The sequence below is a fragment of the Pongo abelii genome, chromosome 3 (genome assembly GCF_028885655.2).
Source record: "Pongo abelii isolate AG06213 chromosome 3, NHGRI_mPonAbe1-v2.0_pri, whole genome shotgun sequence".
In the NCBI taxonomy this organism is placed as follows: Eukaryota; Metazoa; Chordata; class Mammalia; order Primates; family Hominidae; genus Pongo; species Pongo abelii.
The window spans coordinates 89,742,790-89,759,175 of record NC_071988.2 but is presented as its reverse complement, the minus strand read 5'-3'; the positions used below and the strand labels follow the sequence as shown (position 1 = coordinate 89,759,175).

The following is a 16,386-nucleotide window of genomic DNA, read 5'->3' as shown; positions in this document are numbered from 1 at the left end:
GTTTCTTGTTGTTTAAGCCACCTAGTCTGTGGTATTTTATTATGGCAGCCCTAGCCAACTAATAGAGTGGTATACAGAAATACACTTAAAGTTTGAATGTTGATGTTATATATGAAATGAATTTTGAGAGTATCAGGTATGTATTAAAGTATGAAAGAAGGATTATGCAATATTTGGAAGATTATACATGCATAACTATTTAGATATGCTTATCAAATTTGGTCATTTGAGAAAAAAGCCTTACATGATTCCTAGAACATACTGTTTATTTTCCGATTATTCCTTTGCACATTGAATAGCTGTATACAGATTCTTTTTTATTTTTCATAAATTTGAACTAGCAACAACCATTGACTTCAAATTTATTTATTAATATGTTAGCTTTTACAATAATATAAAAATATATTTTTTCCACTGGAGAATACAGAACTAGGTCATTTTCTTTTACTTTTTCTTTTTTTTTTTAAACTTTACTTTTTACTGTACAAGTTCTGGGATACATGTGCAGAAACTGCAGGTTGGTTACATAGGTATACATGTGCCATGGTGGTTTGCTGCACCTATTCACCCATCCTCTAAGTTCCCTCCCCTCACACACCACCTCCCAATAGGCCCTGGTGTGTGTTGTTTCCCTCTGTGTCCATGTGTCTTCATTGCTCAACTTCCATTCATGAGTGAGAACATGCAGTGCTTGGTTTTCTGTTCTTGTGTTAGTTTGCTGAGGGTGATTGTTTCCAGTTTTATCCATGTCTCTGTAAAAGACTTGATCTCATTCCATTTTTGGCTGCATAGTATTCAGTGGTGTCTATGTACATTTTGTTTATCAAGTCTATATCACTGATGGGCATTTGGGTTGGTTCCATATCTTTGCTATTGTAAATAGTGCTGCAGTAAATATATGTGTACATGTGTCTTTATAGTAGAATAATTTATATTCCTTTGGGTATATACCCATTTATGAGATTGCTGGGTCAAATGATATTTCTGTTTCTAGATCCTTGAGAAATCACCATACGGTCTTTCACAGTGGATCTCAATAGGTGCACAAAAAATACCTCTGGTTAAATTTAACATCCCTTCATGTTAAAAACTCTCAATAAACTAGGCATTGATGGAACATATCTCAAAATAATAAGAGCTATTTATGACACACCCATAGCCAATATCACATTGAATGGGCAAAAGATGGAAGCATTCCCTTTGAAAACAGGTACAAGACAAGGATTCCCTCTCTCTCCACTCCTATTCAACATAGTATTGGAAGTTCTGGCCAGGGCAATCAGGCAAGAGAAAGAAATAAACTGTATTCAAATAGGAAGAAAGGAAGTCAAATTGTCTCTGTTTGCAGATGACATAATTTTATATTTAGAAAACCCCATCATCTCAGCCCCCAAACTCCTTAAACTGATAAGCAACTCCAGCAAAGTCTCAGGATACAAAATCAATGTGCAAAAATCACAAGGATTCCCTTACACTAACAATAGATAAGCGGAGAACCAAATAATGAATCAACTCCCATTAACAATTGCTACAAATAGAATAAAATACCTAGGAATATAGCTAACAAGGGATGTGAAGGACCTCTTCAATGAGAACTACAACCCACTGAGCAAGGAAATAAGAGAGGACACAAACAAATGGAAAAACATTCCATCCTCATGGACAGGAAGAATCAATATCATGAAAATGGCCATACTGCCCAAAGTAATTTATAGATTCAACATTATTCCCATCAAACTACCATTGGCATTCTTCACAGAATTAAAACAAATACTTTGAATTTCATATGGAATCAAAGAAGACCCTGTATAGCCAAGATAATCCTAAGTAAAAAGAACAAAATTGGAGGCATCACGCTACCTGACTTTAAACTGTAATACAGGGCTACAGCAACTAGAAAACATGGTACTTGTACCAAAGCAGATATATAGACCAATGGAACAGAGCAGAGACCTCACAACAAACACCACACATCTACAACCATCTGATCTTTGACAAACATGACAAAAACAAGCAAAGGGGAAAGGATTCCCTATTTAATAATGGTGCTGAGAAAACTGGCTAACCAGATGCAGAAAACTGAAACTGGACACGTTCCTCACACCTTATACAAAAGTTAACTCAAGGTGGTTTAAAGACTTAAATGTAAAACCCAAAGCTATAAAAATCCTAGAAGAAAATCTTGGCAATACCATTTAGGACACAAATATGGGCAAAGACTTCATAATGAAAACAAAAGAAGCAATTGCAACAAAAGCCAAAATTGACAGATAGAATCCAATTAAATTAAAGAGCTTCTGCACAGCAGAAGAAACTATCATCAGAGTAAAGGGGCAACCTACAGAATGGGAGAAAATTTTTGCAATCTATCCATCTGACAAAGGCCTATTATCTAGAATTTATAAGGAACTTAAACAAATTTACAAGAATAAAACAAACAACCCCATCAAAAAGTGGTCAAAGGATATGAATGGACACTTCTCAAAAGATGACATTTATGCAGCCAACACACATATGCAGAAAAACTCAGCATCACTGATCATTAGAGAAATGCAAATCAAAACCACAATGAGATACCATCTCACGTCAGTCAGAATGGTGATTATTAAAATGTCAAGAAACAATAAATTCTGGTGAGGCTGTAGAGAAGTAGGAATGCTTTTACACTGTTGTTGGGAATGTAAATTAGAGCTAGGTCTTTAAGATTATGTTGATTAATTGATTTCCAACACAAACCAAGTTCAAAGTAGATAAGTAGTTAAAGAGAAGGCAAAAAATAGAGAGTTAAAAATTAATAAATAATAAAACAGTCTAGATGGTATACACACTAATTTCAAGGGAGCTTTTTTTTGAAGTTTAGTGAGACTTATGTAACATTTTAAAATTTCAATTTTATCTGTAACTTCTGAGTGATTGGTTGTGTTAAAAAAGTTACCATACAATTTCCCATCTTAACAATTTTTAAGTTTGCAATTCAGCAATGTTAAACTATATTTACATTTTTGTGCCACAAGTTTTTAGAAAATTTTCATCTTGGAAAACACATTGAACAATACCCCATTTTCCCTTTATTCCAGCCCCTGGTATCTACTATTCCACCTTTTCTTTCTATGGGTTTTACTACTTTTGACACCACATATCAGTGAAATCACTTATATGTGTATTTATCTTTTTTTGACTGGCTTATTCAACTTATTATAGCATCCTCAAGCTTCATCAATGTTGCCACATATGATAGAATAGAATTTTCCCTCTTTAAAAGCTAAAAAATCATTCATTTCATATATATACCATGTTTTCTTTGTCCATTCATCCATCCATGGACATTTGTGTTGCCTTCCTCTCTTGACTATTGTGAATAATGTTGCAAAAAACATGGATGTGCAAATATGTCTTTGACATCCTGCTTTTAATTATTTTGGATAAATACCTAGAAGTAACATCGCTGGGTCATATGGTAATTTTATTTTATTTTATTTTTTTTGAGGAAACTCCATACCTTAACTATAGGGGTGTCATCATTTTTCATTCCTAACAATAATGCACAAGATTTTCTATTTATATATATTATCTTCAATACCTTTGTTTTCTGGGCTGTGTGTGTGTGTGTGTGTGTACGTGTGTGTGTGTGTGTGAATATACGTATTCAAAAATGTTTTGAGGTGGCTAATGGTTATGATGTCATAGCTCATTGTAGTTTAGGTTTACATTTCTCTAATAATTAGTGATGTTAAGCATCTTTTTGTATGCTTTTTGGCCATATGTCTATATTTTCTGAATAAATGTGTATTCAAGTCTTTGAATTATTTTAATTAACTTTTTGCTATTAAATTATAGAGAATTGCCATATATTTTGAATATAAAACACTTAGCAGATAAATTATTTACCAATATTTTCTCTCTTGCAACCTGTTTATTTCTAGGGCATCAGTTGTAATGTCTTCTCCTTCTGATTCCCTTTTTTTTTTTTTTTTTTTGACTTGCTCTTTGCTGTGTCCCCAGGCTGCAGTGCAGCAGCAGCACCATCTCAGCTCACTGAAACCCTCACTTTCCAAGTTCAAGCAATTCTCTCACATCAGCCTCCTGAGTAGCTGGGACTACAGGTGCATGCCACCACACCTGGCTAATTTTTGTAGTTTTAGTAGAGACAGGGTTTCACCATGTTTCCCAGACTGATCTCCCACTCTTGGGCTCAAGCAATCAGCCTGCCTCAGCATTCCAAAGTGCTGGGATTACAGACATAAGCCACCATACTCAGCCTGATTTTAATTATACAACTATTCCCCTTTTTTTTTTAATTGAGAAAACAATTTCTCAATTTTGTTTATCTTTTCAAAAAAAGAAAGCAACAACTCAGTTTTGCTGATTTTTCTCTATTTTCCATTGTATTTATTTCTGCTGTAATCTTTATTATTTTTTTCTTTCTGATAATTTTGGTCAGTTCTTTGATATGTAAAGTTAGATTGCTTTAGATATTTCTTCTTTTTAACATACGCATTTATTACTATCAACTATTTTCATGGTACTGTTTTTCCTACATTTGTAAGTTCAGGTTCCTTGTTTCACTTCTTTTTGTGTATCTTCTACAGCAAGCTGGTCCAACCTGCAGCCTGACAGGTGCATGCAGCCCAGTACGGCTTTGAATGTGGCCCAGCACAAACTTGTAAACTTTCTTAAAACATTGTGATTTCTCTTGTGATTTTTTCCCAGCTCATCAGCTATGGCTAGTGTTAGTGTATTTTATGTGTGGCCCAGGGCAATTCTTTTCCCAATGTGGTCCAGGGAAGGCAAAAGATTGGACACTCTTGTTCTATAGGTATATTTTGTGGTTACCATGAGAATTGCATAAAGTATTTTATAATAAACATTATATAATAAAAAATTAAAAAATAAATAAATATATAAAATTAATTTTATATAATTATTTATAAAATAATTATAAATTATAAAAAATAAAGTATAAATAAATAAATATTAAATAAAATAAAAATATTTTAAAATAACAGTCCATTTTAAACAAAAAAAACACATAATTATATGTGAAAAGTCTATTCTTTTACATCTCCCACTCCTACTTTATGTTAGCAATATCACTAGTCATATATTTTGTGTTGTGTCCCAATTAATATAAATGTAATGTTACTTTTATGCTTTTCTCTTTTAAATTACATATCAGAATTAAAAGTTACTTGTGAAGCAACATTAAAAACTTATGGGACTTTATATTTAATTACTTATTTATCTCTACCAGATAGATTTATACTTTTACATTCATTCGTTTTGCTACCTAGTCTCCCTCATTTCAACTTGAAAGACTCCTTTTTGCTTTTTTGTAGGACAAGTGTGGTAATAATTACCTTCTTCAACCGTTTTTTTAACCCGAGAAAATATTCTATTTTCCATAATTTCTGAATGACAGGTTTGCCAAATGAATGTCTTGTGTGGTAGGTTTTTTTTTTTCTGATTTTTCTTTCAACACTTTGAATATGTTATGTCACTTACTTTTGGTTTAAAAAGATGTCTGCTGGTATCTTGTTGACAATACCATGTGAGTTCCCTTTTATGTCATGATTCATTTTTCTTTTTCTGCTTCTGAGATTCTTTCTTTGTGACTTTTGAAAGTCTGATTATGATATTTATTGATGTAAAATTTTTGAATTCATCTCAGTGTATAGTAGTTGTGTTTTAAAACAATTGTATGTCCATATTCTTCCTCAAATTTGGGAATTGTCTGCCTGCCATTATGTCTTTAAAAAGACTTTTTGTCTCAATCTTTTCCTCTTGTCCCATGAGGGCTCTCATAATGCATAACTGGTCAGGTTTACAATGTCCCGTAAGCCTCCGGCTTTCTTACTTTATTATGAAATTCTTTTGCTCCTCTCCCTTAATCGTTTCAAATGGCCAATATTTTCAAATTCATGAATTTTTTTTCTAGCTGAAAAGTCATCTATTGAATTTCTCTAGTAAATTTTCCAATTTAGTTATTGTATTATTTAGCTCCATAATTTCGATTTGGTTGTTTTCTATAATTTTTTGTCTTTGTTCATACTCTTATTGACAGGTGACAGCATGCTGGCAGCCCTCACAGCTCTTGCTTGCTCTGGGCACCTCCTCGGCCTTGGTGCCCACTCTGGCTGCACTTGAGGAGCCCTTCAGCCCACTGCTGCACTGTAGGAGCCCCTTTCTGGGCTGGCCAAGGCCAGAGCGGGCTCCCTCAGCTTGCGGGGAGGTGTGGAGGCAGAGGCATGGGCAGAAACCGGGGCTGCCCGCAGTGCTTGCGGGCCAGCGTGAGTTCCGGGTGGGCGTGGACTTGGCGGGCCCCATACTGGGAGCTGCTGGCCGGCCCCACAGGCCCCAGGCAGTGAGGGGCTTAGCACCTGGGCCAGCAGCTGCTGTGCTCAATTTCTTGCAGGGCCTTAGCTGCCTTCCCGAGGTGCAGGCCTTGGGACCTGCAGCCCGCCATGCCTGAGCCTCCCCCCTCCATCACCACCGCCACGCCCCCCCGTGGGCTCCTGTGAGACCCAGCATCCTCGAGGAGCACCGCCCCCTGCTCCACGGCACCCAGCCCCATGGACCACCCAAGGGCTGAGGAGTGCGGGCGCACCGTGCAGGACTGGCAGGCAACTCCACCTGTGGCCCCGGTGCAGGATCCACCCGGTGAAGCCAGGTGGGCTCCTGAGTCTGGTGGGGACTTGGAGAACCTTTATGTCTAGCTAAGGGATTGTAAATACATCAATCGGCACTCTGTATCTAGCTCAAGGTTTGTAAACACACCAATCAGCACCCTGTTTCTAGCTCAGGGTTCATGAATGCAGCAATCAACACTCTGTATCTAGCTACTCTGGTGGGGACTTGGAGAACCTTTGTATGGACACTGTATCTAGCTAATCTAGTGGGGATGTGGAGAACCTTTGTGTCTAGCTCAGGGACTGTAAATGCACCAATCAGTGCCCTGTCAAAACAGAACACTCGGCTCTCTGTAAAATGGACCAATCAGCAGGATGTGGGTGGGGCCATATAAGAGAATAAAAGCAGGCTGCCACAGCTGGCAGTGGCAACCCCGCTCGGGTTCCCTTCCACACTGTGGAAGCTTTGTTCTTTCACTGTTTGCAGTAAATCTTGCTGCTGCTCACTCTTTGGGTCCACACTGCCTTTATGAGCTATAACACCCACCATGAAGGTCTGAAGCTTCACTCCTGAAGCCAACGAGACCACGAACCCACCAGGAGGAAGAAACTCCAGATGCACCACCTTAAGAGCTGTAACACTCACCATGAAGGTCTGCAGCTTCACTTCTGAGCCAGCGAGACCACAAACCCACCAAAAGGAAGAAACTCGGAACGCATCCAAACATCAGAAGGAACAAACTCCAGATACGCTGCATTTAAGAACTGTAACACTCACCGTGAGGTCTGCAGATTCATTCTTGAAGTCAGTGAGACCAAGAACCCACCAATTCTGGACACATTATATCATATATGTATTATTTTCCTGATTTTTAAAAACTTGTCTGCATTCTTTTAGTTAATCGAGCATCTTTAATTGTTTTTGAAATTTTTGATATGTATTTAAGATATTTTGAATTTTTTGACGGGTAATGGATAGATCTTTGTCCATTGAGGGTTGAAAAAAGTTTACTTTATTCCTTTAAATAGGTTATGATTTCCAGTGTCTGCATGTTTTGCATTTGTTTGTTAAATTTTGAGATTTAAAGAAACACCCACATCTCCCAGTCTTTATATACTAGCTTAGTGTAGGGGAAGACCTTCATCTATCACCCCACCTAGAGATTCTGGGAGCTTTGTGAACCATTCCAAGAGCTGCATCCTTTCCAGGCTTTCAAATGTAATTACCAAGTTAAATCGAGTTTTATGTTTGTTTGTTTTCAGGATTTTGTAATATTTTGCTTCAACTGTTGTCATTCTGTAGTAATAATGCAGCTCTTCTGGTACTGCCCTAAACTGCCCCACTGCCTTTATTCCCAGGCATTCAAATGCAGGGGTTTCTATAAGTGATTTAAGTTCAGTGACAGAAATCAGACCCTTGGGAAGTCCCTAAGGAGCCAGAACATTAGACCACATTTCAATTAGAGCATTAGAATATTCTGAATTTGTCTATATATTTACATTTACCAGTGACTTTTTATATTTTTATTTGTTACATGTTAGTGTCCTTTTCCTTTAGAGTGAAAAATACCCTTTGCATTTCTTCTTAAACAAGTTTGGTGTTGGTGAATTATCTTAGCTTTTATTTGTCTTGAAAAGTCTTTATCTCTTCCTCATACGTGAAGAAGTGCTTTGATGAGTACAGTATTTTTGGATTAAAGGTTTTTCAAATTTTTGATTACTTCATCATTTGGCTATATTATCCCACTCTCTTCTTGCCTGCAAGTTTTTTTTCTTTCTTTCTTTCTTTTTTTTCCCTGAGAAATTCACTGAAAACAGTTTGGTAACACTATTGAATGTGTTATGTTTTGTTGTTGTTGTTGTTTTGTTTTTCTATCTCTCCTGCTTCTTTCAGTATTGTTTTTGTTCTTTGATTTGTGGTAATTTGATTATAATGTGCTTTCGGAATTACTTTCTGCGTTGAATTTGTTTGGTGATGTGTAAGATAACTATTCCCAGATATTATTGTTTTTCTCCAAATTTGGAAAATGTTGAGTTCTTTATTATCTTCAGTTTGTTTTCTAGTCCTTTCTTTTCTATCCCATATCCTTTAGAAACTTATATTATGTGGAGGTAGTTGCCTCCATAGTGTCATAAAATTTCTGTGGCCACCACTATTTCTTTTTTCTTTTATGCCTCTGATTGGGTAATTACATATTTTCTTTCTTTGAGCTTACTGATTTTTTCTGTTTGATCAAGCCTACTGTTAAAGTTTTCTAATGAGTTTTTCAGTTTAACAATTTTATCCTGCATTTCAAGGATTTCTTTTTTTATTATTCTGATTTCTTTCTCAAATGTCTAATATTGTGTCTGCATTGTTTTCCAAGTTTCTTTTAGGTTTTTTGATTATGGTTTGTGTGACTCCTGAACTTTACAAAGAGATTTATTTTGAATTTGTTGTCAGATATTTAAGCATCTTCAAATCTTTTTGTGCATTATTGAACCTTGATTGGTTTCTTTTGGAGACGTCATATTTCCGTGTTTTATTTTTTTAACAATACTTGCTGTTTACATTGATGCCTGCATATTTAAGAAGATGCCCACCTGATTCAGCTTTCTAATGTGTTATGAAGTGGTGTTAAAATTTTACTGCTTAATACCAGAACTGAATCTCTGCCCTGAGCATTCTTTCTGTTCGGATGATGGCTTATATTTGATAGCAGAACCTAAATAGTGCACTACAGCTAAATCTCTTCCATGCTGTTGTTTTCCTGTCTGGGGAAGACTTTTCATGACCATGAAAACATAATGCTGTGCCAGAACTGAAACCCAAATGTGTAATAATTTCTGGGTTGGGGAAGGCTTAATAAATAACTGGAACTTAGTTACTTACCTGATAGTTGTTTCTGGGTCAGAGAAAGGCTCTGTATGATCACCTGGGATATTTGTAAAATCTGACCAAAGATTCTAGCCTTCCCCTGGATTGTGCCTCCTGTACTACTGTAGTGCCGGCTAGCCCCCCATCAACATGAATTCCCTGTTGATAGGAACACAGAGCATCTGCCAAGATATGTTTGCCATTTGCTCTGGTTAGTGCTTCCGCTCTTTGATTCCGATTCAACCCAGGTAGTTCAGTCCGTCTGACACTCCTAATACATCCTGTAGGATGGAACAAAGAAGGCTTCTCACAATGATTCACACATTGATATGCGGATTGAGTGTCCACCTGCAATTATTTTCTTCCACCTGGATAATTGCAGGTACAGGGAAGTTTTCTGTAAGTGGTGTGATTTTGGTTTGAAGAATGAGTTGATGCAGCACAGATGACCTTTCTTCTTTCTGGTCATGGATTATTATTTTCCATGAACCCATAAGATTTTTCACTTTTCTCCTGAGCTCTGGTGCATTCAGAGTGGTATTTTTATATTTGAATAGTTGCTAGTTGTACTTTTAAGAGGGATTGATGCTAGAAGTCTTCAATTCTACCATCTTGCTGATGTCACTCCTCAAATAATATTTTTATATGTTAGCAAGTTATTTTGTTTTTAAGATTTTGTGTCTACATGACACAGACATGAAAAGAGATGCACTCTTATCACTGAAACTTTTCGTTTACTGTTTTGGTTGTGTGCATTTTCTAGTAATGAATGATTGTTTATTTAAGCCACATGTTTTATACATAGACTTTCTTAAAAAGAGACTAGATAGTTCTGTGTGTCAGAATATAGGGTCAGAATATAACTACACATTAATAATTTCTCAACTCTTTATTTTGGAAGTGTAAATAAGCTTTATTTTAATCTTTGTTATATTACACCTCTGTAATGCAGAGAAATTTTTATCTTCAGGAAATGGAAAATTTTCTCCAGAGTTCAGGGGAAGATGGTATTGTGGTGTTTTCTCTGGGTCACTGTTTCAAAATGTTACAAAGGAAAAGGTTAATATCATTGCTTCAGCCCTTGCCCAGATCCCACAGAAGGTTAGTGAAAACTCTAATCCTGATAAGCAGCTATTCACATAATGAGAAAGTATGGCTTTTGCCTACTGAGTCTTGCTGTTACTGGAAACAACACTCTTGATTGTGGTTTGTTTATAATAAAATAGAAATAATATATTAAGCCCCCACATCATATTTTAGAATTTGAAATCTAAAGGCATGTGCCAACTATTCCGAAATAAGTTCTGACATGTATTATTTCCAAGGACCAGAAAAAAGAAAACAGATAAAGAAGAATCAATCTCAAGAATATCCTTCTCATATATGAGTGCATAAAAATTGTATTCAGGGTACTTTTGCATAGAAATAAAAGCTCAGATTAATGTAATCTTTCTCAATAATTAGAGTTTTTAAGAGTTAAATGTCAATTGCAATTATATTATAGTAACTTAATTATTTAAGTAATGTAATTATTTATAATACTCAACTAATATTAACTTTGTTACTACTGTAATTCTAGAATTTCACACTTTAGATAGTGCTATATATAAACTATCCAAAAGCTATTTTCCTTTCTATTTAGCTAAAACACATCAAACTCAATAAAGGCAAGTATACTAATTAGGAATGTGAAATCTTGTAACTTTAATTATGAAATTATCTGTTAAGTAGTTTGAAAAATCCATGCCATCATTTCTTTTCAAAGGTATGACATTTTTTATAGATGTCCCACAAATAAAAATTATTGGAAAAAGTTACAATCCCAATGAAAATTTGTCATTGAACAATGGAACATAAGTAATTCTCTAGCTTCTTCTTCTTCAATAAAATAATTAAATATAAGAAAACAGAGGTCAGAAAGAAAATAGAGAAGAAAAGACAACCGATTATCCAAAACACACACGAAATTGAAAGCAAATTTTATCTGCGGGGAACGGTAAATTTGATGGTAGAACTAGAATAGTTCCATGATTTAAAATGACACAGAGGTCATGTCTTTATAAAATTTTCAATTCTTATTAGAAAATTGAGAAGCCAGTACTGAATTACTTTTTAATTATTCACTGATATTCTCATTTTCAGATATTTTTGATTGATAATAAAATAATAATTGTACACTTAATAGACAACTAGTACACTTTATCTGAAAAGACCTTTGTAAAAAGTCCTACTGTATCTTTTAGTGTTTACAACAGTACATCTACATACTCCCTGTCTCAACTATCACCTGAAGTACAATGAGTTTATAATTTGTAACTATATCTACATCCTTAGAATGCTAATGTCCTGTGGTTCAATCTGTGAAATACATGTGTTTCTTCCATAGGTGTTATGGAGGTACAAAGGAAAAAAACCATCCACATTAGGAACCAACACTCAGCTGTATGATTGGATACTCCAGAATGATCTTCTTGGTAGGCCTATGAGAAAGTAAAAATATGAACTAGATGAAGAAAAAGGAATAAATGTTAAAACAGTGAGCAAATTCAGCAAATATTTAAAATTATAAAACTTTATTTTACTTATACTTTTGAAGCAGATGTAATTAAAGGATTGACTAAAATTGTATAGACTCACACTTTCTATTGTTAAGGTGAGAGTGACAGGAAATGCAGGAGGAATTAATGCCTCTTTTTCTGAAGATAGAAATGATCTTTACTAGCAATGCTCCATGTGCTCACCTTCTAAAGAAAATGCTGTATGCTTCAGGGAGTTATCTCATAATTCCCATCTTTAGTGCTGAAATTATTTTTAAAATTCATAATAAAATATCTCACCATTTCTCATCCAATTGGCATACTAAGTCACCCCAAACCAAAGTTTTTATCACTCATGGTGGAATGAATGGGATCTATGAAGCTATTTACCATGAAATCCCTATGGTGGGAGTTCCCCTATTTGGTGATCAGCTTGATGACATAGCTCACAGGAAAGTCAAAGGAGCAGCTGTAGAAATTAACTTCAAAACTATGACAAGTGAAGATTTACTCAGTGCTTTGAGAACAGCCATTAACAATTCTTCGTAAGTACTACTGATTGTAAAGACTGATCATCATTGATTATGTTACACATTATGCCAGGAAATGTTAAATATTATCCTGGTAGACATTTTAAGGGATTTTCCCCTGCAATATTAAGTCATTAATCACCTTGGTATTGGAATAGTCCTGGAAATTATAGTTCATAGTGTGCCAATCTTCGTGGAAATATTAGGTTTAAGTTAACAACTGGCTTACTAAACTTTTATTCACGTCTTTGTTTTACCGCATTTTGTTAAGAATATACTCTTTTTCAGTCTCCCCACTATATCTTTTTAATGCTATGCAACCAATAATGTTCACGTCACAACCAGCATCAATCTTTTACCCAACAAATTTTTAGCTTGCATAACATATACTACAGTTTATCTACCTGTCTTTTATGAAAACAAAACTACAACTTTCTAATTTCTATGTGTGTTTTTGCCTTCCAGTTATAAGGAAGATGCCATGAGATTATCAATAATTCACCGTGATCAACCCATAAAGACCCTGGATAAAGCAGTCTCCTGGATTGAGTTTGTCATGCACCACAAAGGAGGCAAGCACCTGCGATCAGCTGCCCACGACTTCACCTGGTTCCAGCACTACTCTATAGACAGGATTGGGTTCCTACGTGCCTGGGTGGCAACTGCTATATTCTTGGTCTTATGATGTAGTTTATTTTCCTCTCAAAAATTTAATAAGACTAGAAAGATAGAAAAGAGGGAGTAGATCTTTCCAAATTTAGGGAAGACCTGATGGGGTAATCCTGTTAATTCCAGAAACAAAGAATTTAGTGAAAACATGTTCCCTTCCTATTTTCATATTATCTATTCTGATATTTTATCTTAGCTAAGTAGCCTAGAATTCCATGATCATGAAGTTGTGAGTATATTCCACTGTTGCATTGTATTTTCCTAGGTGTCCTTACTCTCTTCTCTCACTTTTTAACACAAGGACATCAATACATCTAAATTTTCCTATTTCTGATATCGCGGTTTCCATGATGTCATCACTTCTATAACCTTAAGTGATAGGGTGACCTTCAATATGCTAATTCCTGGTGTTTGCACAAACACATTGATTTAAAGAAGTAAAAAATGTAAAATTCACGAAATTCAGTAAACCACACAAATCAGTTAAGCATTCTATGACTTAGCTTGTTATGAGAAACATAATTATTTTTCTTTTCCAATTTAAATAAGCCCTTCTACATACCCAGCATCACTGATCTCAGACAATGAATTGCTAAAATGACAATAGAGCATTCCACTCAGAATAGTTTGCCATATTTCCACATACCTCATTTAGATGTCATGGCCTACGTTTCTGCCATCACTCAACCAACATTTTTTGTGTGTTCTTGATGATAAATAGACAGTTCTCAAATAATAAAAGAAACTAATAATTTCTTACATACAGAAAATGTCAGTAAGATATTCAAGGTAACCAGATTATTTTGAGATAGGTAACCATTAGAAATATATGGTTTTAATTGCTGATTTTATAAAATTTTAGTTGATAGTACACTTAAGAAGATTTAAATGTCTATTCTTTAAAAATGATGAATACTCATAATTCTTATCTCTATAATCAAAAGTCTAATTAATGCAGAAAAATAAAGAGATGCTTGCTCTGAAAGTAAGTTCAGTATACTGCTTTTCAGTCTCAATCGTCGAGAATTGCAAATTCATCAAGTAATGGCTTACATGGTAAAAATTTAAGGTGTTAGAATACCTGCTTCACAAATAATAGTATATATTAAATATTTAGATATATAAAGCTCTATACTAAATATAATTTAATAATGTTTACACAAATTAAGCACATATGTTACACTTTTTATTTTTTTTACTGTTGTATAACCTTAGTGACATGCTTATTTATATTTTAATTTAAGGACTAGATTTATTAAATAAATAAATTTGCTCAACTGGCTTTTTGAAAATTTTCAAATAGTTACATATGTTGATAAGGTACATATATAAATTAATTCCAGTTTTAAAATGACTATATAAAAAGAAATATACGTATTGTTCTTGTGTATGTACATAATTAAATGTAAAAAATATTTACTATGTTTTCTACGTTTCTTAAGTTTTTACACTGATATGTTTTTTGACTTTCACAATATTATTATAATCTAGGAAAAGCTGATTATATCTCTTTTAAGTCTCATCTTTTCTCTGTAATTAAATACAGTAATTGATTAACATGCTCTGACAGGTGGGAAGCCATTTCTGGAGTTGAGCCTGCCAACACTCTGGGACTTTTTAGGTTGGACACTCATTGTATGTGGGACTCCCTTCCTCTCAAGAGCTGTTGCTCATAAGACTCTCCTTCATCAATCTGGCATTGCCCTTTAAGATCAGTTGCAATCAGAATCCAACTGGCCTTGTAGTTGTAATATGTTCTATCTTAACCAACACTTTCTTACCAGGAGTCTGCCCAGATTTGTTCTCTCATTCCTGTAAGAAGCTCCCAGCATAGATATTCTAAATTTCAGACCATTAAGTTATTAACAAATCTTTGGACCATGTTCACTTTAGGTTGAGCATAGTGTGAGGAGATGTAAATTAAATTATAATCCTATATGTGTGTTATAAATATTAAAGTGTATAAATTAAATAACACATTCTAAGTATCCAACAAGAGTCAAATAAATGATACAAAGTCACCATATCAATGCTATTTGATCTCATCTTATTTCAGAAATTTTCTTGTAATATCCTCTTTGGTTTTTCATATTATATCAATTGTTGCAAACAAAGACAAATCTCAAAGGAATTTTTAATAATTACCTAGAGCCTCACTTCTAGACCTAACAACTAACAGCAAATTGACATATTTTCATCACATAGTCTTTAAAATTTGCACATGGTGTGGTGGCAAAACTGATGTTTTAAAGATGGCAGAGTAGGAATGCCCTGTCCCTGTTCCCCCATGCAGAAAGAGATTTCACAACATCATATAGACCAAATTGCCATGGTGATAATCTCAGAAACCAGTGAAAAGGTTGCAGCACCTCAGAAAAGAGCAAAGCCAAAAAGAATTTTATTTTAATATCTAAGAAATGTTGTACCATATACTCTCGATAGATCCTTCTCTAGCCAGTACAGCATTACACAATCAGGAGAAAAATCTTTAGTCATCACTTTTCCCACAGGAGTGAAAGAAGTGTGAAATGTGATCTAATGTTCTGGCTCCTTAGGGGACTTCCGAAGTGTCTAATTCCTGTCACCAAACTTAAATCACTCATAGAAACCCCAGCATTTGAATGCCTGGGAATAAGGACAGAGGGGCAGTTTAGGGCAGTACAAGAAGAGCTGCATTATTACTACAGAATGACAAGAGGTGAAGCAAAATATTACAAAATCCTGAAAACAAACAAACAAACAAAAACCCAATTTAACTTGGTAATTACATTGAAAAGCTCAGAGAGATTACAGCTGTTGGAATGGTTTGCAATGCTCCCAGCATCTCTAGCTGGGGTGATTGATGAAGGTTTTCCACTACACTAAGCCAGTACATAAAGACTGGGAATTGTGGATGTTTCTTTAAATCTCAGAATTTAAACAAAGAAATGCAAAACATGCAGACACTGAGAAGCATGAACTATTTAAAGGAACAAAATAAAGCTTTCATTCCACCCTCAATAAACAAAGATTTATTAATTACCTGTCAAAAAATTCAAAATATATTAAATACCTATCAAAAATTTCAAAAATAATTAAAGATGCTCGATTACCTAAAAAAACACAGACAAGTTTTTAAAAATCAGGAAAATAATGCATATATTAAATAAGAGTATCAACAAAGACAT

The 16,386-nt window shown here is 34.7% G+C and overlaps 1 protein-coding gene across 1 annotated transcript in view; it reads left to right on the top strand.

Annotated features, from left to right (window-relative positions):
- LOC100442747 (UDP-glucuronosyltransferase 2B4-like) overlaps positions 1 to 13,235 on the top strand; it is a 243,770-nt gene extending 230,535 nt beyond the window's left edge. Inside the window, 1 exon segment of the mRNA XM_054554028.1 lies at positions 13,016 to 13,235. Coding sequence (XP_054410003.1) covers positions 13,016 to 13,235 — 220 coding nt within the window.
- Positions 13,236 to 16,386: the final 3,151 nt, after the last annotated feature.